The sequence below is a fragment of the Oryzias latipes genome, chromosome 2, assembly GCF_002234675.1.
Source record: "Oryzias latipes chromosome 2, ASM223467v1".
Taxonomy (NCBI): Eukaryota; Metazoa; Chordata; class Actinopteri; order Beloniformes; family Adrianichthyidae; genus Oryzias; species Oryzias latipes.
The window spans coordinates 22,179,378-22,202,839 of NC_019860.2; the positions used below are offsets into that span (position 1 = coordinate 22,179,378).

Sequence of the window (23,462 nt, forward strand, 5' to 3'; positions counted from 1 at the left end):
CAGGAGAACACCCTCATCAATCAAACGCTCCCCGCCGCTTGCTGTGCTGCCGTATGCATGCGCCCATGTGTTTGAGACAGGAAAGATTGAGAGTGGTGGAGCACTTCCTTATCATCCAAACACAGTTCCTCCGCTTCCTTCTAGTCAGTATACTCCTCTGTAAGTCCTGTATAAGCGATGCTGTGCGTCTTTTCCTCATTGTCCTCAGCAGGTGAAAGTGGTCTTTAGGGTCACTTCTCAGCAGGCCTTGTACTGACTTTTCAGGGAACCGCATGCATTATGACTGATTTACAACCGCCTCCTTAAATTAACTGTATTTTCAAGGGATTCAACAAAAAAGATTCTGCTTCTTTGGAATATATCAAAGTGCAAAAAGCAGATAAACACCTGTATGAACTCTTTGTTGCTGTCCTCCGACGGTGTCCAGGCATTGTCATAGTTGTTGAGGCGAGCCTGGCGTGGTGACCAACGGTTGTCGTAGAAGCTCGACGAGGCCTTGATTTGATCATCGCTAATCTTTCCCGACTCCATTCCGAGCGCCATGCTGCAGTGGAACGCTGAGGGAAGAAGAAAAAGCCTGCGTTAGCGTATGACCGGAAGAGGAACATGTGAACAGGAGTAGAGATAAGAATAGATTGAGTCAACAACTGGGAAGAAGAAACCAAGCACACGTCTTCTAAGATCTATGATCTCTTATATTACGTGTGTTGCACGTTCAGGAACGGGGGGCGGGTTTGAAAACACTTTAAGCATATGGTGTTCACACTGGACTGTCACTACCCAACACTAGCGCATGCACTCACATTTGGAAGACGCTTTGTGTGAAATGTCAAAGCGGTGCAAATTTCGCAAATCTTTTTCTTTCACAGCTCTGTTCCGATATATGCAAGACTTGGTGTAATATAATTCTGGATGGACAATTCATTTTTTCATCTATGCTCAGTTGGCCCAACTGTGAATTAAAATGGACGGCGTCCATACGTCACGACCAGACTCAAGTACCTGATTGGTAACATTTCAACAGGTTTTAACTTTTAATGCGTGTTCAATGGCTGCCCATTTTCTTCATAGAGCCCAAAAACGTAGAGATACATGAATGGGACGCCCGAAACCCACATATGAGTGTTTACATAGACTTCTCATTGGAAGTGATCGCTTGAACGCCTGTTGACGAGTTTGGTGTGAACGTAGCCTTAGAAGTGTGCAAAAAGTCAGAGACTGAAATAGCAATAAAGTAAAGTTAAGAGAGTAAGATGAAGACAAGAGTTGACAGATGATAGAGACAAGAGAAGAGAAGACAAAAGAGAGCAGGTCAAGCCGTTGAGGATTTATGTTCATGCACTCATAAATTCAGAGAAAACTCACAGTCGGAAACTTCTTTGTACGTCATGTTGTAGCGAGCGGAGAAGCCGTCTTTGGCCACCGCCATGTCTGTGTGGAAGGAGAGGGACAGTAGGCCCGAAGACGACTGGATCTCTGGAGGGATTTTTGTCCCGCAGTACCGGCCAATCAGCGGAGACGCTACAGAAAAAAAACAAAAGGGATTCAGACATACATTGGGTGTTGGTGCAAAAGTCTTTAGACTCATCTGCTTACACTTTTCTTATATGGAGACAGAAATCATCTTGGAAATTAAAGCATACTTCAGCTCTGCAAATACAGGTTTTCTGAGGCCATGCTGGTTTGGTAAGTGTTGTCTAATGAGTCACAGCATGTCTCTCCCCAATCTCTATTCCTCCCATCATTCCTCTCTTTCCTGTCACTGTCCATCCCTCCATCTGCCATGTGGGTTTCAGCCAGGGCCCAGCAGGGGAACTGGAATCCCTGCTTTCTTGCAAGCTGCACTGGGATCAGCTGCAGACTCATACACTTGCTCACAAACAGAGGATTAAAATAGTCTCAAGGCAGCGCTCCTGCCAGACACCAAATTTTTCACCCCTTCTATCTTGTCTCCTATACTCCTTTCATGCCCGAGGACTCAGCTCAGTGGAACTGGGTTACACTGTAATTTACTCGTAATTCCAAGCTTTGAATGACATAAATTGTTTTTAGCTATCAAAGCGCCCAAATTCAAGGCTATAATTGGAATTTTAAACCCTCTTCTATTCCTTTTTAGCAACTGGAAATAAAATAATTAGAGCAAATCCTTAGTTCCCTGCGTCAAATTTTGAAAAGAGGAGTTTGAAAAAGGGTAAGACCTCTTTTGCACCAGTGTTTCCCTGTGGCAGTCGACAATAAAGCCTTGGATAACATCCTCGAATGTTTGTTTTGGTGTCTGCTTTTGCAGTGCTCTGCACCTTGTGCCGGTCTGCGACAGATGCTCTCAGTCAGTCTATGGAGGAAGGATGTGCTAGGTGATAAGGAAGGAAGAGGATGGAGCATAGGAAGGGCGTGATGAAGGGTGTTATTATGGAGAGGGACGAAGGCCTTTTCCTTGAGGGTGTCAAGGCACTTTGAGCTCAGTGTAAGAAATAATGTTTCCTCTATGCAACCTAATAGAATGTAAGACCAGGCCGCTTACATCAAAGTGATGGCAGCACAGGAAATTGAAAGCTTGTATGCAAAATTGTGGGACTCTTAGAAGTCCAGGGGAACACTTTCAAAACACTTGGACATTTTTTAAATCCATCTCTTACCTTGTGGAAGTCCATCCCAAACGTCCAGCCAGTCGTACTTGCACTCGCCTTCGCCCACCTGAAGAGGGTCGTTCTCCAGATCAAAGGTCAAGAACGTCAGGGTAATGTCCATGTGGGGTGGGGCTATGACCATGTAAAAGCACTCCAGATTGTGAGGATATTTGTCTGGAAACCCCGGGGACTCAATCGTGCCGGATGGGTTGGTGAAATTGCGGAAGCAAAACTCGGACCCTAAGCACATGAAAAGATCAGAGGATGTTTCTTTTAGGGAAAAAAATGGTCACATTAGGAGGGGATGGAGGCACGAGCAATCGATCACACGATGGCATCTCATCTAAATTGCAGACAGTGTTTTGGAAAGCCGTTTATCTCTGACAGCCTGCTGGAATATACCGTAACTGTGATTGTGAGGCACTCATACACACGCTTTGTGATTACAAATGGAATATTCACTGTGAAAAAAATGCTCTAGTGGGCTTTGTGTCAAGCATATAAAACAGACTTGGATCTCTCTGTGGCAGCTGTCTCATACATTGTGGTTTTCCATCCAAGCTGCTATTTTTGGCACGTTACACCAAGTAAGTGACTGGACATCTGATACGGTCAAGTGACCTCCTGGTTTTCTTTAGAGACATGTCAAGACCTCATTGGTCAGACAGGATTTCACCAAATTCTCTTTAAAACACTTGTAAATAAAAGAAATGATTAGTCTGACAATTGCTGAACTGTGGCCTAACCATTACCCATTGTTGTTGCAAAATGTATGACTCAATCCAGTGTAGGATAGCTTGTCCAGCCTGCGTTCTAATTTGGCGTAATGGTTTTAATACCCTGGAAATTGCCACTATTTTATGCATCAGCACAGGTGGTGAAGATGGGGGCCAATGTTGAAATTCTTACAGTTTGTCAATATAGTTTGTATTTTTGTTTATGTTTTGGTAACGGCCAAGATCTTTGAATAAGCTAAATGCCATAAAAGCTATTCTTCTCTAAACTGGCTTACATTGTTTGTTTAACTGTAACCGGCCATGGATCAGTGTGGACTCCAAACAGCCATTGATTTTAGTTTTAAAAAAATAAAAATGATTTTTTTGGGAAAGGAGTAAATGGTGACCAATTTCCGTTTTCCATTCAGCCCCCTAGTGCCTACTTTTTGAACTGCACCTGATTCTGATTACAAACCAGCTTCCATCTGATTTTTTTTTCCACATTTAACACCTGAAAAAATATAGACACGCTCTAGATTTTAGACAAAATTTAGCTTCATGATGTAGTCGCACACTTTTATGGTAATTTTTAAAATGGAGGGCCAAAGACACATTGGTGTTTTTGCTTTGTTGCATATATTTGAACACATTTTTTTAAAAATGCCTCACTGCTCATTTTCCATCCTTATTTCGGCTGCATTCGCACACTTTTCTTTCTCACACGCACTTAAACACACCAGAAAACTTGTGTAATGGTTCTGAGTGGGCCCTTAGCGATGCAGATTTATGCGCCCTGGGCGGCTCACCTTGAGCGGCAGCAGCTGTGTGGCTCAGATCATCTACCCATCAGCCCCTGCTCTGCCGCCCGCTAGGGATCCTGAGTCACGGCCGAGTGTTTACAGACCGGTATATCAATGAGGGCGAGAGGGGGCTGACAGTCCGGCTTATGCACACAAATGAGTCGGATGGTTTTGCACAAATTTCGCAACACTCTGCCTCATTCACAAAGTGTGTTTGTTCACTCGACCCTGCGACGTCTTTATATAGCAGGGTCTTAGCAACTGGCAGTGGCTTGTTGTGTCACTTCATGTTTCTCTATTTTTAAATTTGTCAGATGGGCAAAATTACCTCTCAAGGTAATTGCAGGTCTTTTATTGGTTAAATGGATGCAGCAGAACTACCTGCACCAGATGAATACATAAATAACAGACTATTTTACTGCACATTTAGTCCTGTCTCCATTTTAAATCACTAATTGAATATGCAATCATTCAGCTGGAATATTTGCAATTGATAATCATAACGAGCACTTGGAAACCCATGGAGGCACGTTCCCTTCAGTCATTGCTCAGGAAGGCAGATCAGGAAGTGAGGAGCATGCGAGAAGGGGGGGGGGGGGGGGGGGGGGGTTAAAAATCAGCACCTCAACTCCAAATGCTGAACTGTCTTAAAGAATTGTCGGGCTTCGTTTGATAACCAGGTTCAGATTCATAAACGCAGAGTTTAAAGAACGCAGACACTCTTAACTGAGCATTCCAGAAGTGGAGCATTCCTCCGAGGCACCAGTCCTTATTATCAGACAGGCTTATAAAAGCAGAGGGGGCAGACTGGCTGCCCCGGCCCTCCCCCGTCCACACTTGGTTAATGGCGGAGAACTGACCCCAATCAGCTCAGATGCTAAGAAAAAAAAAACTCTGGAGACTCAGACAGGATCTTTTTAGCCGTTTTTCTTGATCTCCACCTCTTCGTTTTGCAAACCCCTTCCTTACATATTCAATTGCTACTGCCTGCTTGTTAACGTTGCACGTCTTACTGGAGATGTAGACTTAAATGCATAAGTCTTCCCCCACATGTTAACAGCAGCACTCAACCCTTTGTGTCGACTCCCACACACACTCTGCAACATAAAAACACTGGAGGATCATCTGCCTTCAGACGAGGTGCCTCGCTGCCTACACACAAACGCACACACAACCAGGCATGTTGAAATATGGTAGTAATTTACAGCAAGCTACAGGCGATATCTCCCAATCCCCATGATGGCTGACCTCACCTCGCAACGCTCTGTGAGAATGTTTGCAGGAAGTGTAGGAGTTAGCCGAACATATTCTGCATGAAGCTGCTGTTCACAGAAATTCCTTTCATTTTTTTGTCTTTTATTAGGTTATACATGTCTAAAGGAGTTTGGGGGAGTGGGGATCTAGTAACACACTGCCCTTGATTCTTACTGGGTCAGTGTGCGACAAGAAATCTCAGCTGGGGCACAGCTCAGCTTGACTCCATCACCTCAGAGCACATCACTTTGGATTTAAATTGTCTTTTACGCCTGTTTGGATGCACAAGTCGTCTTATGCAGTCAAATGCTCCTCCTACTTGTCCTCGAGTTTTTCTTTGTGGGCACGTTCAGGAGCAAATTTGATTTGATCAATTAGTTCACAGTGTGTGAACATGGCAAAAACAGGACCCACTTACTGCCTCCCTGCTATTATCTTTTGACCCGTGTCTCGCACACATTGGTGCTTGCATCGCACCACGAGCTGCCATTTGGCAAGAGCCATCCCCTGGCAACGAGTGGGAGGTCGTGGTGTGACGGTGGGTGGTGGGGCAAAGGGGTTAGTTGCTGGGTAGAAACCACCCGACTCCGGCGTCAGACCCACATGGCGCGCCAGGGCGACCCCCATCATCTCTTCATTCCATCACTTTCAGCAGTCTGTGTTCATTTACACTTTGACTGTCTCCTCTGGCATCTTGTTTGCACCCCCCCCCACTTCTTCTGCACGCAACTTTAGCTGAGGGGTTCACCTCTACGCCAGCGAGTGTCTGCTGCACATCAAAAGTGCCTCACTGCGCTCACTCTGCCTGACATGCACACGCAGATCTCACATGTAAAGCTGGTTGAGTACAAGGTTTCATTGAAGACAGATCTCCATGGAGGTATGTGAGTAGGTTTATGCGTATAGAAATGCGAAGAGGGTGTTGGGGTGGGGGGTGGGTGGAGAATCCATAACAACAAAAAACAACTGTGAACAACAATAAGCCCTAAAATTGAAAAACAACATTCCAGGCATGCTGTGGTTTTGTGTCAGTCTGCGGCTCCCTTATGTCACGGCTTACGCAGATGACTCCGTTTTGTGATGCGGAATTAAAAGTCTTCCCCTGCACCCAGTTTGTTTACTCGTGGATCTAATTCCCCTTCAACAGTTAATTACTTGAGTGTAATTTAAGCAGTGAGGTTGACTTGGGTGTTACAGGAATAAACATCTCCATGCAATCAGCTGCAGAGACACAAGTGAATGACACTGGGGTCGCCGTCCAATCAACCCGATAGCATCAGAAATACACATGAGGCCAATGTTGTGACTGGCGCCTGGGTGGGAGTCCCGCCTTGGGCTTCACTCCCACTCTAACCCCACAGATGTCACGGTCAGCAGCAGTCGCGTAGGGTAGCAGCAACCCTAAGGTGCTCTCTGCCCCGTCTCGATTTGGGATTGGCCGAGACCTCCGCCCTGGTAGTGGTGGGCTTGGGGCAACTACGGGCGGAAAGGGGGGGTTGTCTGCTAGTCTTCCCTTGTTGCCGTGGTAACAGCATCAATAGCACGTGACTATCCCTGTCTGAGGGGTGGGGGCTGTTTGTCTAGGATGAATAAAGGGTTAAGCATGCATGAGTGGGACCAAAGTAGGCCACAGCAATAAGTGGGAGGGGGGTGGGGGGTTACTTTCACTGTACACTAACATTAAGGGTACTTGTATGTCAGACCGTCTGGGGCAGACAATCCCCTTGCATCCCCTGAGGAGGTGTACTAATGGGTGAAGGGTCACTCACTGTAAATTCAGAGTCATAGGTCAACTCCGGATTTTCCTCGATGGAAGTAATTAGTTTCTTCTGCACTGGACCCCATTAGACACACAAACAAACTGATTGCCTGGGCAACTACAAACCCCCTGGCGTAGTCACAGTCACTGCTTATGTAACAGGGTGGAATGAACTCGACAGAAACAAGACATGATGGTGTCATTAGTTCATATCACAGAGGGCACTCCACGTGAAGTGAAAACCAGACGGACACCGTCTGAGCTGAGATGTGAATAAGCTGCGGTGGAAGGAAGCAGAGCAGACACACATCTGTAGACTCAGTCGGATGAGTCGGATGAGACACATCAATGGCACACACACATCTGAGCACCGTCATTTGGGTGCTCAGATATTCATCTGTGGACGCAACAGTTTGAAACTTACACAGACTGTACCGCCGCTTCTCCTGAGCAACATGCAAGCCTTCAAATCAGAGTGCACTAAACATGAATTTAAAAAAGTTTTTCTCTTAATGAGCTGTTGTGCAATTACTTCCACTGTTCACACCTCTGAAGTTGTTTAGCAGAAGCCCTTGGACCAGACCCGCCACGGTGAGACAAACGCCGCTGATGAGGATGCGTGCAAGCGCCGGAAAAACCATAATTAACACTTGGCCTCAATCTAGAATAAGTTTTAACTCTCACGTGCATTTTTTTTTCTCCTCTGCCACACTTTCCAACCAACAATTTTCCCTCAACGGCTTTTTGTTTGGCTGGGTTTTCAGGCACACATGTGTATCTTTCAAACAATGCAAACGGACAGAATTTCACACAAGCTGAGTAAAAACCAGCCCTTCTTGCTGGCTGCAACCACATACAGATTCTCTGTTGCAGCCTCAGTCTCTGGAAAGATTTTATTAAACCTACTACAGCTGCACCCCCCCTCCACCAGCCTTCAATCCATCTCTGTGAGTGTGTGAGAGACAGATGCAATCTGCTCCGCTAAATTGTCGGGGTTCGAGCTGGTGGCCTTGGTAACGGAGATGAACACCAAATCTGGGTCATCTTCCTTTGACATTAACAAAAGATATGTTTTGGAAAACAGAAGCTTGTGATAAGACGAATTCTCTCAGCGTGGGCTTCTACTTAGACCCCAGAATTAAATGTCTAAAGAGCAACTTAAAATGAGACACAATGAACTTCCTTCAAACATAAATCTTGCAGCGTAAAGACAACCGGACCGTTTAACCTTGTCAGCTTGCAAACACATACAGAACAAGTACACACCACACTCATCCCCATCAATCTCCCCGCTCCAGTACCAGCCAAATAGACCTTTAACCTTAAGCCCAACTCCATCTTGGAGCTTTTGCCATCATGCCACCAGAACCTCCCAGCCCTCCCTGCCTTCCCAGAGGAAGTGGAACCCGCCTCAATTAGGGAAGCATTCCTCCCGTGCTTTGTGGCGGCACGGGAAGGATTGAAGTTTAGTTTTCATCCCACACCATTCACGTTTGTTTACATACTTCTGCCTCTGCTAATGTAAACTGCTATGGGTGTCGAGGTGAGAGATTTTGGGGTTTGGAACTTTAACTGGGGGCTAAAAAGGCGAAACAAAGACAAACTTATTAACTTAAGTTTATATGTGCAACACAACTTGCAAGCTTTAATGACCTTTGTGTGATAACTGGGTCAAATTGGTCTCAATTTTTTATGAAAAAGGAAAATTAGTACAAAGAAACGGCTATAAACTTCAGTAACTAATGGATTACACAACAAGTGGTCTAACCCTTTTTTTTTCTTATTGTCAATTTGACCCACAAATAACACAAGGAAGAAAATACCTGTTTCCTTCAGTCTATAAAGAGTTGTCAATGAACAAAGATAGTTTTCTGAATTCAGCTGCTCACCTGTTTTGAAGATCTCATAGCGGAGAGAAAAGCCCGCCCCCTGATGGGCGTAGTCCGAAACGAACCGGACTTGCACCGATGGACCTGATGAGATGATGGGTGCTGGGGCGATGTTGCTGCAGTGTCGACCCAAAACATCAGCCGAGTCTGAAGTCCCATCACGGATTTCTATGAAGTCATATCTGATCCACAGAAACAGAGAAAAGGGAGATATAAAGACTTTTTTTTAAATTAATAAGCCCTAATTAAGTAATAGTGTCCAAGAAAATGATAGAAATAAATCTCTTCTGAAAGTTATGTTTGGTGGATTGAGCTTTTATGACCCAGTCTGCTTGCAGTAGCAGACATAGATCCCTTTAAGTTTTAGACAAACAATCCTCAAATCAAGGAATCAAGGAGCAAAGCGATGGAAGCGGTTCAGCCGAAACCTATTAGAGTGAATGTTTGCAGTTCTGCTGCTGAATATTCATGCCGGTAGCTGGATGGGCTCATTAATAGGAGGTGTAAAAATAGGCAGAGAATCTCATGAAAAAATAAAGAGGTGCGGGGTTGGACAGATGACAGGTGTGGATGTGAGTGTCACAGAGGGGGAGGCAGGGGCTACAGAGTCAAATTTGGTTAGATAAATACAAGGAATTCTTTCTTATTAGCTTCCACATGCTTGTTCTCTCAGCTCATCAGTGACCTTTGACTTGCCAAGTGAACCCGAACGATGAAAGCAAATTCTTTGGGTCGGTGTGTGTTAGACCGACAAAGTACACCTGGCTGATCCTGAATTAGCTCCTTGCTGTGTGGGTCAATCCTCTGACATTCTTGAACTTTTTAGTCTTTCCTGGATCTCAGGCGGAGGCAAAACGAGTTTGCACACGTGACAAATGATTACCAGCGAGGGTGGCAAGGTATCAACCGGGAGACATTTACTGGGGTTTTTACCGGAGGCCTTGTTGCGGTTGGACAGCTTAAAACACCAGGGAAGCAACTGGGGGATTTTTGCCAGACCTCTAAATCATATAAGCTGTCTCCTCTTGATGCGGAGGAGTAGGGTCTCTAGTTGGATGACTGAGCTTCCCTCCCTGTTTCTGATGGAAACCCCAGCCGCCCTCCAAAGGAAACTTATATCCACAACTTATATGCAGGACCTGACCCGTTCTTTCACAACCCACAGCTCAAGGCCAAGGCTGAAGAGCATAAATCAACCAGTAAATTGAGAGCTTTGTCTTTTCTCAAGTCAGTACAAGGTCAGCATTACTGTAGGCGCTATTTATCAATTTGGAAAGGGTCATCTGCTTTTGAGCAGCAGGCTTGTTATTTTCTATTCTTAAGAGTTAAGTAAACTCCTCCCTGGGAATTACAGAAGTTTAGTGATACACTGTACACTTTTGATTAAGTTAAGCTACATTGCTCCAGCCTTGATCAAAAGCAAAATTGAGGGGTGGGTTTTAGCTTGATGATCAATTTTTTCAAAGTAATGACACAAAAAACCCTGGCCTTGCTCTACAGGGAAAGGTAAGCCTGACAATTGTTAAAACCCAGTAGAGCGCGAATTCAATGAATTATGCGAAACAGGGCTCATGTTAAATTTACCCCTAGAGGCATAAAAATGCTTTTAATTTTTTTTTATAAAGTCAATTATTTAACATATGATAAAATGAGAACTAACTTTCAGGTCTGAACTGCAACGGACTCTAGTCACTTTTATTTTTAAATGAGCTTTGGTCCAGAAGTCAAACTGTTGCCCCCTGGAGGGACAAGATTTACAATCCCCCTAAATCCTTTGCCAGGTCAAAGCTGCTGGTTTAAGTGGAGTGACTAGGTTTGTACCAATACTGGGAGTGGTTTCCAAAGCAGGTTCGGTTCTCTTTAAAATCTTTGCTCTTTTGTTTTCCGCTAAATAGGCGTGCTGATGTGTTTCATGTTGCGCAGCCATCCTTTTCTTGTAATTTCCCCTCCATGATATCATCCCTGTTTCTCCTTGAGCGTTTCCTTTTCAGCTCACATGTTGTCTTTCTTTGCAGTTAACTGCAAACTGCAGGAGCCTCGCAGCTAGACGCAGGGACCCCCCCCCCCCCCACACACACAGTCACACATCTCTGAAACTGTACAGACATGCAAACATGCTCGTCTGTATTAGTTCATGTGACAGAGCTGTCAAATCTCAACAGGGTCGCTGTTGTCACACTAATTAGTGTGATGGGTTGTTTGAGGGTGGAAAAGCATCACAGACTTCCCTTCTTTCTGAAGCCACACAAGAAAATACCTTCCTTTCTCGTTTCCATTGAAAGGAAGAGTATTCAGGAATGCCAAAACATACCAATAAGCTCAAGGCTGAGGCTGTTTGTGGCATCCCAGCACTAAGATGGCTTTTGTAGTGCCAGCTTGAAATAAAACCGGGATTAAGTAGAGACCCTAAGCCTCTTTTTGGGACTATCGCATTCCTGCAGCGTATTGATTCCTTACACTCAGGACTCAAGCTAAGACTCCTGATCAAGGGATAATCTCACCAAATTAATCTGGGCCAGAGCGGCATATGCACAGGTAGGGATGATAAATGTGAAACGACCTCGGTGCACCTGGGACGTCTTAAGAAATGAGGGGGCGAGCTCGGTTTTTAATTTGCGGGGGAGAAAACCGAAACAAAGAAACTGCCTCAGGGGGCCAAACTGGATCAAGACTCAGAAGATTTTTAAAGTCCCCCCTGACCATCTTTTGATCTATTTTCAAAGCGTTCACACTTTTAATTATCATTATGCAGGTTTTGGCCAAAATCAGAAACCTTTGTCATTTTCTAGGACATAGTTTCTACAGATTGGCAAAACTTTATCCAAAATTTTCTTCTGAGTGGTGACCTTTGGCGGAAATTAAGCTTACCCCTGCTCCCCAACATCCATCTGTTTACGCGATTTTTCGCTAGCTTACAGACCTTCGCAACCCCAACCCAACATTACTAGTGCAACAGAATTGGCTAGCAATATTGGAGCTGTCCAGCCGCACAGTTTAGATCCAGATTCCAGCTCAAACAAAGAAAACAAAGACGTTCATGGATCTATTTGTCTGCCGGTGGATGCATCAGAATGGAGCAGAGCAGGAAGCTTACAGCCTCCCGCTTGTAGCACCTACGTCACTGCTACAAGCTTTTTCCAACAGCATTTATTTGTCTGCTTCTGATTCACAATAATTTAAACAAAATAATAGACAGAAATTAAATTTTAAGCTTAATTTTCTTTATATATGTCTTCCATCATGAGAAAAACCCAGCAGGAACATGTTAATAAACCCAATTTTCATTGGATTGGACCAATGAGGCAAAAGAGAAGCTTTAAATGTAAGAATATTTGCTACTAGTTGCTATTGATCCACCCTAAATCTACAAATTATTATTGTCAGTGTAAAGCTTCCTATAGTTCGTCATATTTGATGTGGTTTTTGAGTAATTTTCTTGTTTTTTGCAAAGATTTCTCAATTTCGAGTATGTTATGCTTGGACCAGACCCATGTCAGTGAGTAAAGAAAGCTGTGGTCTAGTAGTTTCACTCGTGTCTTTCTTGTAATCCTGCGTTGCAGAGGCGATCATTCAGTGCCAAGCTCCCACAGGGAGAGTCTGAAGAGCCACTGCTGCTCCCGAGCGCGCCCGCTCACGGCTGCAGCTGACACATGCTTTGGCGGAAGTGTGTGTTCACAAGCACGCCGGCAACCACGAGCACACGGACGGCGATATAGGCAAACACAGGCGCATCACCAACACAGAGGATAAAAGAGCCGAGAAAGAGCTGAAAGCCTAATTAGGTTTTAATTGATTTTGGAGTGGGTCTCTATCCTTCTTTCTGTCTGCCCGTGTCCTATCGTGGATTAGCGTCAGTGAGTGAGTGTTCCTCAGATGTGATTATTGACCTGTTCGCTCAGCCTCTCCCAGGGCTCTGATGAATACATGCATGAGGGGTGTGAGAGCCCGCTGTCTGCCTCTCTGCAACACACATTCCAGGACATTGCACACAAAACGCACAGACACACGTTAGCATCACGCCGCACTAACACAGGAAAGGCAGACAGCCGCTGTCCAGGTCCAGCATCCATTAGGGGGCTGTTTTGACCCAAACTGCCTTGCTGTCTGAAACCGCCCCCTCCGTCTGGGTCTGCGTGACCCGCCCCCATGCTTGGGGAGCCATAACAAGGCAGCACTCGCACCCTCCCTCGTTTCCCCTTGAGGGAGTAGATGGAACAGAGGGAGAGAGGTTAAGGAAACTAAAAACCCTCAGGGGCCAGTAACTCTGCACCAGTCCAGACATGTCTCTTCTTCCTCCGCTCTTATTTATCTCTGCGTCAAAGCAACTAATTGCCTCTGACACCTTTGCTGTTTGTCGCAGAGCGGGGGGCATTTCCTGCACTCTGTTTACTCTACCTCCTCTGTAATCTAGTTATCCCAGGAACAAAGCAATTTCTAACTTTCTTCACAAATGATTAGCAAATGAGTCGTTTCTGCAATTAAGAGATTAGTGTGTTTGTGTGCAAATAAAGATCTTATTTAAAAAGACAATTTCTTAGAAAATGTAGTTCACTTAGTTTAAACCAAACATTTTAAAGTCCCAGTGGTCTTTAAATTATTTTAATGCAGTTTTTAGCAAAAATTAAAAAAAAGGGTTTTGTTTTCAATGACAGTTTCTGCGAGTTTATTAGAAATTTGCCTCTGAGTGGTAGGCAGGACTGTTGGTTAGGAGTGAGCCTGCACTAATTTCCCATCATCTCTTTTTTACATTGTCTCTCGCTAACTTGCACCTCCTTCTCAACCATAGCCTAACTGAACCGTTGCAACAAAAATGGCAACCAATAGTGGAGCTATCCAGCCGTACAGTTTAGCTTCAGATTCCAGCTTAGACGAGCAAAACAAAGACGTTCATGGATCTATTTGTCTGCCAGTGGATGCATCGGAATGGAGTGGAACAGGGAGCCCGTGGCCAGCCAAGTAGCTTCTATGTCACATCTACAAGCTTTTCCCAACTGTATTTTATCATCTGCTTCTGATTCACAATGATTACAACAAAGAAAACCTCATTTATTTATAAATGTTCTCCATCATTAGAAGAAATGCCAGAAGAACACTTTAAAAACACCAAAAACATTAATTTTTATCAGAGTCGGTCTTTAAAAACTTTCCGCAGAGAGAAAAGATCTACTTCAGTTCGGGCGCGGCGTGTTTGTCTGATTTATGTTGTTTGTGCTGATAAAAACGCAACAGCTGTTCCCGAATATCAGCAAAGCAAACTTGGCTGTACCCAGACACTTGAGGCTTTCAGCTGAGATCATTTTCCACTCTGCTGCAGCATCGTGTGTGTGGTTTTTTTTTCCCAGAAACCCACAGAATCCCAATGTGGTAAACAATGAAGAGTCGTCTGTCACTCCTCCCGGCTCCCCGTTGATGATTTACGGAAGCAGGAATTAGGCGAGGCAGAGGCAGCGCACACATAGAGGTCTTCGCATATCGAAGCAGCCATGCCCCCCCCCCCCCCCCCCCCCCCCCCCTCTAAGGGGGCTCTAATAAACCATAAGTGCCTCTAAAATATTTAATAGATGCTGCGAGCAAAATCCCAGCAGATCTGCAGGAACTGCCATCTCCAATCTAGCCCCAAAACAAACACGGGCCTGGCTGCCCTTCCCCACTGCCCATCAACTATTCGTACCTTCCGGACGCAAAAGTGCCGGTCGCGGACCGGACCTTCCAGATCCGCACGGACTAAAGGCAGAAAAGCCAGACCCCTCTCTTGACACACCGTGCGTTTTAACACGCGGCACACTCATCACTCTCAGTCTGAGCAGCGGCAATGACCATGTCCTTAATGTAGGCCGGATATCGACAGGTGATGAACAACTCCCTGCAGCGGCGACCCCTGGGATCTCTCCCCTTTCACCCTGATGTTCCTCATTCATGCTTCTGCCCGCCTGTCTGGGCTGTTCATCTGTAGATTTCCCATTACATTGATCCCGCCTCCCCTGAGAATGAGCGGAAAAAAAGATCCACACGTCTCTGCCGGCCAACCGGATTCACAGCGGCGCGTGTGTCTGTTTGGGCCTGCATGCTCGTGTGCTCAGACTTATGAAGTTATATCATAAAATCTTCCCACCTCGGGCTGAGTTCAATAACAAATAACCAAATAAAAGCAAGAAAATAAAACCCCTCGGTGGTGGAAGTAATGGATCTTCTTTTGTGTGTGTGTGCGATTCTTGTTTCAGAAGTTTAATTCGAGCGTGTAAAATTAAATCAGATCCTCCTCGGGCTGCGAAGGAAGAGAAAAACAAAAAGGGGGAGGAACGAGAACGGATGGAGGGAAAGGGAGCAGGAGAAAAATAAGGCAGAATGGTCTCCACCTCCAGCTCCTTTCTTTCACTTCCTCAGCAGCTCCCGGTGCATCACTAGGCATCCTGGGGCTCTGCGATGGCAGATTGCATTAAAAATATGGGTCTGATATTTCATCTTGGCTTTATTACATTTAGTTCACATCAATCGGCCAGCAGCCTGGAGGTAAGAGCTATTTGGCACACGGCCGGACTTCCCTGAAATGAAATCCTGAATTAAAGTGCCACCTCAGACATGGAGCGCCTTTGGATTTGATCGTTGCAGCACAGCCGCGGTTCGGTCCGAGCGGCGACCACTTAAACCCGCTGGGGGAAGATCACCAGCCGGCTGGAAGGGGATCTAACCTGAGATCAGATGCTCATCTGGGCTGACCGAGAACTTTGAAGGTTCAAAAGGACGATGATGTTGTTTTTTGCCAAAAACTTAGGAATCTGTGTTGTTTTTTAAGACATAGTTTCTGCAGAGCGGCACTGTAGTGCAATAGAATTTTGCCTCTGAGTTGTAGGCATGGAGTAACCCCGCCCCCTTCCCCTCCCCTTTGCTGAGAGTTCTCTGTTTGCACACTCCTGCTCATTCACAGCCCCTCACACCCCCAACCTAACATTATCGGTACCAAAAGTGGCAGCGACCTTGGAGCCGTACAGTTTGGAGCCAGATGCCAGCTCAGATGAGAATCTATTTGTCTACAAGTAGATGCTTTAGAATGGAGAATGTGGCCCGCCCAGCGGATTTTCTACATCACAAATCTGGCATTTTTTCGTCTGCTCCTGATTCCCAACAATTTGAATACAGAAACACTCAGAAACGCGATTTTGAGCCTAATTTTCTTAACATTTGTCCTCCATCATCTGTAAAACGTAACGAGAGCAAGTGAAAAACACCATTTTTATTGGAACGGGTCTTGAGAATGTTGTTCCGTTTTCATTGGTTCTAATGGGAAAACTGTCAGGGCCGAGAAATGTTGGTTTCTGAATTTAAATTTGAAAAGAGAACCAATGTTGTTACCTTAAACCAAACCATGACTCTGCGATTCTCGCTCGAATGAAACCAGCACTGCTAAACCTCAGTATGAAGCATGTTTGCACCAGCAGAGCGCATCCTTAACCAAGATGATGTTCATCTTCTCTTTTACCCACTGGAACATTTCAACAGCTTTTGCAGCACCTCCAAGCTCTGCAGCTTTCAGGTTCCTGTCTCTTTCTAATCCCACTCTTCACGCAGATTTTTTTTTAGCGCTGACAAAGATGCTGAGCCCTCTGTCGAGTCTGCAAGGCCCCCCCAGGTGACTCTCTTCTCTCTATCCACTATGAGGACCGTGAAAACATGCAAAACATTCCCTACTTGCCCCGCCACGCCTAATAATGTGGACAAAACGGAGGCAGCCAGCAACAGAGCCGTGGGGCTCGGATCAGTCTGGGGGAGCAGTATGTCGGGATGGAAAGAGGTCACACGCACATATGTTTTTCCTGACGGTGTGCATAAAGTGCATGTCAACCAGAGGCTGCAGGCTTGGATGGATGGATCGATGGAAGTAAAGCGGGTCCCAAGCTAACATGCTTGCAGAGTTACTCATATGTAACGCCCACACTCACTGATTCAGCCTCATAAACAGTCATAGTACAGGAGGGACGGAGCCTGAGTGGGAGGGTTTGTTGGAGGGCAGGCGGAAAGAGGCTTTCCGACCCCCCCAGGCAAGTCGAAGTTGAAGAAGCCGTCCCGATGAAACCGTCTGAAGGGAGGAGGAAAGAGCAGTTTTTTCCCCCTGCACGCCTCAGGCGGCGATAAAATGCTCAACGCGCCGCTCTTCAGCAGCTGAGCCATCCCTATTTTCACAGTTACAGGAGGGGATCTGGTGGCGTTTACACGCCGGCGTCTCAGCTAGAAACATGTTGCAAAAGAGATAATTATGCGGCATTTTGCCTTTGACAAAAAAAAAGGCAAAAGAAGCCAGCGGCCACAAAGAGGAGACATCAAAATAACATCTCCAGCTCCGCGCCACAACGTGCAAAGAAAAAAACCTGACAGTCATTACAAAACCCTTTCACCAGAGCAGCCATTGATGCACTCATGAAAGCAACATTTTTCCTGCAGCCAGCTTTGTCGCTGAACAATGCACCTCATCTGGAATTATTAGTTCTTCCATTTGGACAGGAAAGAAAGCGCTGGAGTGAGAAATACATGCAACTTATTGGGGGAAAATGGCTTAAGTAATTCCTCTCCGGGTGGATTTTCGTGGGCTGAAGTGAAGCATCTTTCCTGCAGTTGTTGGATAAAACAGGATTAAACACTCCAGTCAGACCATATGATTTGGATTATTCCTGTCTCTGAGAAAGGAAACTGACCGGTGTGGTTTCATCCTGATAAGCAGCTGGCTTTCATTTCTTCTACTTTCTCAACCCCTCCCTGTTTATCCTCCTGTGCCCACAACATGCCTTTCATTATTTTTACCGCTCATTCCCCACGGCAAGAGCAAACTCACATGCGCAAAAATATAAGTTATCTAGTTTGAAAACAATAAATCTATCTGTCGGACGAACAATGCATGGTTTATTCTCCAACTCTGCAGTGAAACCGCCTCGTCTTTGACTGAAAACCTTCGAGAATTAGCATAATTTCCTTCTCGGTAAAAATGTGAGATCTCCCCTCGTAACTGCCCTTGAGCAAGGAATTTGCTGCGGTAATTGTCTGTGATGTGTGTTCACATGGGTAAACTAAAACAAGCTGGCAGGGTCAGGCTGTTTTTGAAGAAAGGTTATGACGAAACGTTCTTTTGGGATCCATTTGGTGCAGTTTGAAAGTTTTTTTTTCCTATCGCAAAGCCAAAACAGAGCAAGGTTTATCTTTCAAAACCTAATGGTTGTATACATGCACTTGGTCTGAAATGAAAGATAAGACACATGAGATTACAGCTGAAATGTCAAAGTCCAATGTGGGACATGAATTTAACACTGCTCTCCCCTTACAAATGCAGCTGTAGTAATAAAAAAGTTTCAAACAAGAAATCTGAGGTCACGGGTTGTTAATTTTCGTTCAAGAAAATGCTTTGAACCCCATAATGGTTATAGGAATCTGGCAGCACATTTGGTCCACACCTGAGTTCCTTTTTTGGGATATTCTTATTACAAACGAACTGTTGTCTTTGAAACAAGAGTCTTGGTTAACTTGCAAGTGAACTCTGGTGTCAATCACTTTGCCAGCAGAATGGCAACAGTAGTAAACCAAAATAAAGGGTGAACACCATTTATTGCAAAGACAATGAGGAAGCAGTTGAGGCTGAGGAGGTGAAAGGAGTGTGGAACAACACGTTAGGATAGTCTGTAAGTTCAAATGGGTGGAGGATGCTAGAAAAGGAGGCTATCACTGTTTTAGGTTTGGGTTGCTTTCACACTGCACTCTCGAGAGTGACCCTAGCCGCCTGGAAACATCACTCAGTTCCAGGTCTGCACAAGTAACTGCAAATTTATCGTTATCGCAATTTCAAGCTGTGCAATACCCAAATTGCAAAAGTGGGCAAAAATCGCAACAAATGGTAAACCTTAATGTGCTAAAACAATCTTATGGGAACTTGAACTAATTCAGGAATTGAATAAATCCCTTTATGCATTTGACCAATCAGATGGAGCCTTTTATGTTGTTGACCAATCGGATGGAGCTTTAGATGGTGCCCTCCTAATTAGACTAGGGTCATTTGGAAAATAATTTAAGGTATTTTGATTCTTATTTGAATTAATGGAAATTTTTTTGTTGTTTTTGCTATTTGTTCAATTATCGCAAGTTAAATCATCATCGCAATATTCAAACTCAAACTCAAACTTTATTTATTTATATAGCGCCTTTCATTTCAGTTAAAATCACAAAGCGCTTCACATAAAAGCAGATAAAACAGTCATAAAAACCAAAGATTGTTAAAAACAGCAAACAAAGGACAATCACACAAAGATGGGACCCCTCCCTCACCCCCCAACCCCCCAACCCACCCACCCACACCCCACCTACCCAGTTCCCCCCGTAGAACCCTGAACAGAACCAAAGAACTGCAGCTTAAAGAAGGTCTGGCTTTTCATATATTGATCATTAATATCGCATATTGTGCAGCCTTACTCCGTTCCAACAACTGCTCATTTCGAGGTGAAACTGCAAGAAGGAAGTTAACAATACACGACCATCAAGTTTGGCTTGATGGTCGTGTATTGTTCAATATTTGGCTCCGCCTCCATGTTTAACAGTCACAAACATTCAAACTTTTATGTTCTTTTTTTTCCATTCTTTTTGGGTACTTGTGTGAATTGCAAGGCCTATATGCCACTTTCACCAACTAAATGGACTGTGCCAACTCACTGGACTTGTGGAAGAGTGTCTGCCCTGAGACTGGAGGGTCAGGAGCTCAAATCCAAAGCTAAGTCATATCAAAGACCTGCTTGACACTGAGCATTAAAGGGTAAAATTTGGGGGTTAAGCCGCCAAAAGCTTCCCGAGCACGTGATATCTGCAGCTCACCGCTCTCCCAAGGGATAGGGTCAAATCTGGGGAACAAATTCCACTTGCCTAGGTGTGACAACTAATGGTACTTTGCTTTCCTTCACATTTTTGCTTTGACCCTCAATCGCATCAGAGTTCACCTTCAACTCAACCGAGACCCTTGCTCTCAGGCAGGGTTCTCTTTGATCCGCATCAGGGTTCAGGTGAGCTTCAGAATGAAGCGGACTACCCAAGGACACAAATCCCGGTCGTGGCCAAACGGCGTTCAAAGTGCCAGAGATCCTCTTCTGGCACAAGGTCTTACTTGCAGTCGAGCCTCTCGATCTCAAAGTGAGGATTGAAGTTGAGGATGATGCGCTGGGACTGCTCCGGCGCCTTGATGATCCAACGGCAGTTTTGATGAGGTGGGTACTCCAGAGGATAACCAGGTGAGGTGATGTAGCCAGCCTTGCTGGCATCTAAGACGCCTCCACACTCTGGTGAAAAACAGAAACAAGGAGGTGGTTATTATAGGAAAACGGTAAACTCTGGAATCTGCATGACAGGCGTCAAAACACATCAATCCTGTCAAGTCTGCAGCTCAGTGTCTCTTTCGTTTACCTCGTTCTTCTGTATGAAGATGTGATGAGCAACAGAACAGTGAAACAAAGAAAGCAATTTAGGTCGTCGTTAGGAGGAAATTGGAAAAACTTGTTCATTGTGAATTCTCAATACGAGCGGTACCACGTGGGTAAGCCATTAAAACAATAAAAGATCATCATTGTGCGTTCGTTGAACACACACACACACTCACACAGAGCTTCTTTCACCCTCTTCCACACCCTGCCTCTTATCTCTCCTCTCCCCCACTGGGACCGTTCCTCCAACTATAATTGTTGCTCTGGCAAGCCAATCTGCAAACATTAGGACACATTCCCTGATCCTATCACGCTCTCCCAGGAACAATAGCCTGCCAATAGTGTAGCTCCGAAGACTCAGGCAGGAAGTGACACGCAGACGGCCTGTCTGTGGGGTTCCTGGGGGGTCATTCCGACGATGTAATAAGAAGCTGCAACAAAAGCCCCATTCTTTGTCGCACCCTGACAGCTCCCGTCTTTTTGTTATCGCTCCAAAACAGAGAAATTCAATCATAAAACCCAACATGTATGTGGTTTATTATTGCAACTGCAAAACTGGGGGTGTGGGTGGGAGGCTCTCTTCCTCACACTACACGATCAACTTTATGACAAACTTAAATAAGGATAAACAACGTTTTTTTGATGGTTCGATGGCCGGAAAAGGCGCCACAAATGAACGGTACGCCACAATTCCACCGACATGCAGCAGCAGTCAGCTTTTGACTTAACCACTTAGCTTCACAACTGAATCTCTTGACATAAATGGGTTGATATTTTTGCGCCAGTTTCTTTCACTTTTTTGTGAAAGCCTCAATAAAGGAGCTGGAAAGAAAAAGGAAAAAGAGCACCAAAGGCTTGAAGTGTAATAGACCCTTCAAGTGTTGACATTTCCACCGCCTATTGTGCTTTAAAAGGCACACTTAAGATTCTCTGACATTTGATAGAGCCGCGATGCTTTCTGTACTTTGTTACTGGAGAGGAGAGACGCCCACGCGCGCCAGCAGCGCACAGCTGCCGCCGAATTTCGGCGTGGGACTCCAGGCGCCCACGGATGCAGCCCTCGCGCAGGTTCAAATCCGCCGCGCATGCATTAGCACACACCCACGTGCTCCTTTGAGGGCCTGTCAATCACAGGAGTCTGCAGAGGTGGAAGCTGAAAATGTGCAGAAGAAAAGTTGGGATCCAGAAATCCACGCAGAGACATCTCTTTTATCTGCTGCGACTGCAGACGGACGGGTATTTTGGAAACGCCTGTGGGGGGAAAATGATGTCCAGGAGGCTATCGGTGTGCAGAGACTCTGCAGATTAAGCCCTTTCGGGAGAAATCCTGCAGCCTCGACACTTTTTTTCCCCCTGAGCTGCCCATTCAATAGCCTCTAAGGAGGATGAAGAGTGGAAGGTAGGGGAGAGAGGGTGTCTGGAGAAAAGGGGATTTACGGCAGCGAGGAGAAAAATGGAAACGAGAGGATGAAAGCGGGGAAGACGGATAGTGGAGAGCAGTGAGAAAAATGAGTAGGATGGAGGAGAGACGGAGAAAAGATGGATTGAAACTGGAACGAAGGGGAAAGGAAGATTGGTCAGGACTGGGTGGGGGGGTTGCTGGGCTGATATACGATGGTTTTCCGTTGAGAGGAAGAGTGACAGACGGGCAGAGAAAAGGGTGATGGGAAGGGAAGAATACAGAGGGAAAGAGGAAGATGCGGTGTGTGAGCAGAGAGCCTGACGAGCCTCATTAAGACATGCCTGCGATCCAGCCGCTCCCTGTAGATGCTGACCCTTCTGGGAAACCTCTATCAGTCAACTCACGCAGGCAGCAGGTGTGCACCATCCACTAACATCTACCACTCCTGGTCATCTATTTCTCTCAGTATAAATAAGTATAACATTTGCACGCGGGTGTGGGTTTGAGCACAACTTGTGCCCCTGAATGAATTACAGAGGGAAAGCTTGCAGGAGCTGCCAGGGAGCTTCATAAGTTACACTGTCTCTTCTCGTGGAGTAGCCCATCTGTCTGCACTCTTGCACACGCTCACAAGCGTCGCATATGTTCCCATCATGCAGCTACCCCTGCCTCGTAAGGATGATGACACGAGCTGGGAAAAGTTGGCAGAGGAATTCTTTAAGAGGTTTGGAGCTGATACAAGCAAAATCCGGTTCAGAAAAACCATCTATTTTTAGCAGATTGTGCTCATCTCTAAGTCTCTCGCCATCAAGTCAGACTCTGAGACGTCTTTGTAGCGGCGGCTGTTATCTCCATCATCTGAGAAAATGTGTCTGCGCGCTCATTCCTATTAGCTGCCTTATCAGGGGAGCGTGGCGTCACGCTCAGGGATGAGCTGCGAGTGTGAGGAAGGGGCCTGATAAATGCCGCCATCCTACCCGGGGTCCTGTGCACATCCCTCGCCGCCACACCTTAATTAAAAAGTGTAGGGAACATGAAGAGAGTGTGTCCATTCATTAGAGAAGGGGCTGGCACTCCGGCTGCTTTTAATCTGCCACGCTGCACAGTGGGCTTGAAAACCATTCACTTTTACTGTTCTGTGCATGTTGGCAGTGCTCTGGGAAATGAATTAGCACGTGCAACAGTGACTGTGCACCTGCACACGTGTGTTAGCACCATGATAATGCTGAATTTATGGGGCTTTCTGCAATGTTTTTAAGCCTGAGCAGAAGACCAGGCTAAGAGGTGTAAAGTAATGATTAACATGATATGTTTCCACTGGAACAAAGGAAACAAATTTGAGCTCCAAGTGGTGTTTAATGGCCTTCACTGCACAGCTGCCTGCACTAGCAATCTGATGCCACCAAGGGGCAATTCTGAGACTTCCGGATTGAAGCTAGAATCAGACCCCATTCGCTCCAATGTAAAATGGTCAAACGTTCAAATAAGACTAAATACTCACAGTCTGGTTCTAACAACCATATTCATTGTATTGGAGGGGATTTTTTTTTATGAATGTCAATATTTTATTACCT

The 23,462-nt window shown here is 45.4% G+C and overlaps 1 protein-coding gene across 2 annotated transcripts in view; it reads right to left on the minus strand.

Annotated features, from left to right (window-relative positions):
* The window catches only part of nrp2 (neuropilin 2), a 61,353-nt gene that overhangs the window by 33,497 nt on the left and 4,394 nt on the right, over positions 1–23,462 (minus strand). For both annotated transcript variants that reach the window (XM_004066721.4, XM_020709113.2), the window contains exons 2-6: positions 20,174–20,345; positions 9,046–9,227; positions 2,637–2,867; positions 1,366–1,521; positions 388–557 (exon numbers count right to left, since the gene is read on the minus strand). In XM_004066721.4, coding sequence (XP_004066769.1) covers positions 388–557; positions 1,366–1,521; positions 2,637–2,867; positions 9,046–9,227; positions 20,174–20,345 — 911 coding nt within the window. The remainder of the gene's footprint in view (positions 1–387; positions 558–1,365; positions 1,522–2,636; positions 2,868–9,045; positions 9,228–20,173; positions 20,346–23,462) is intronic.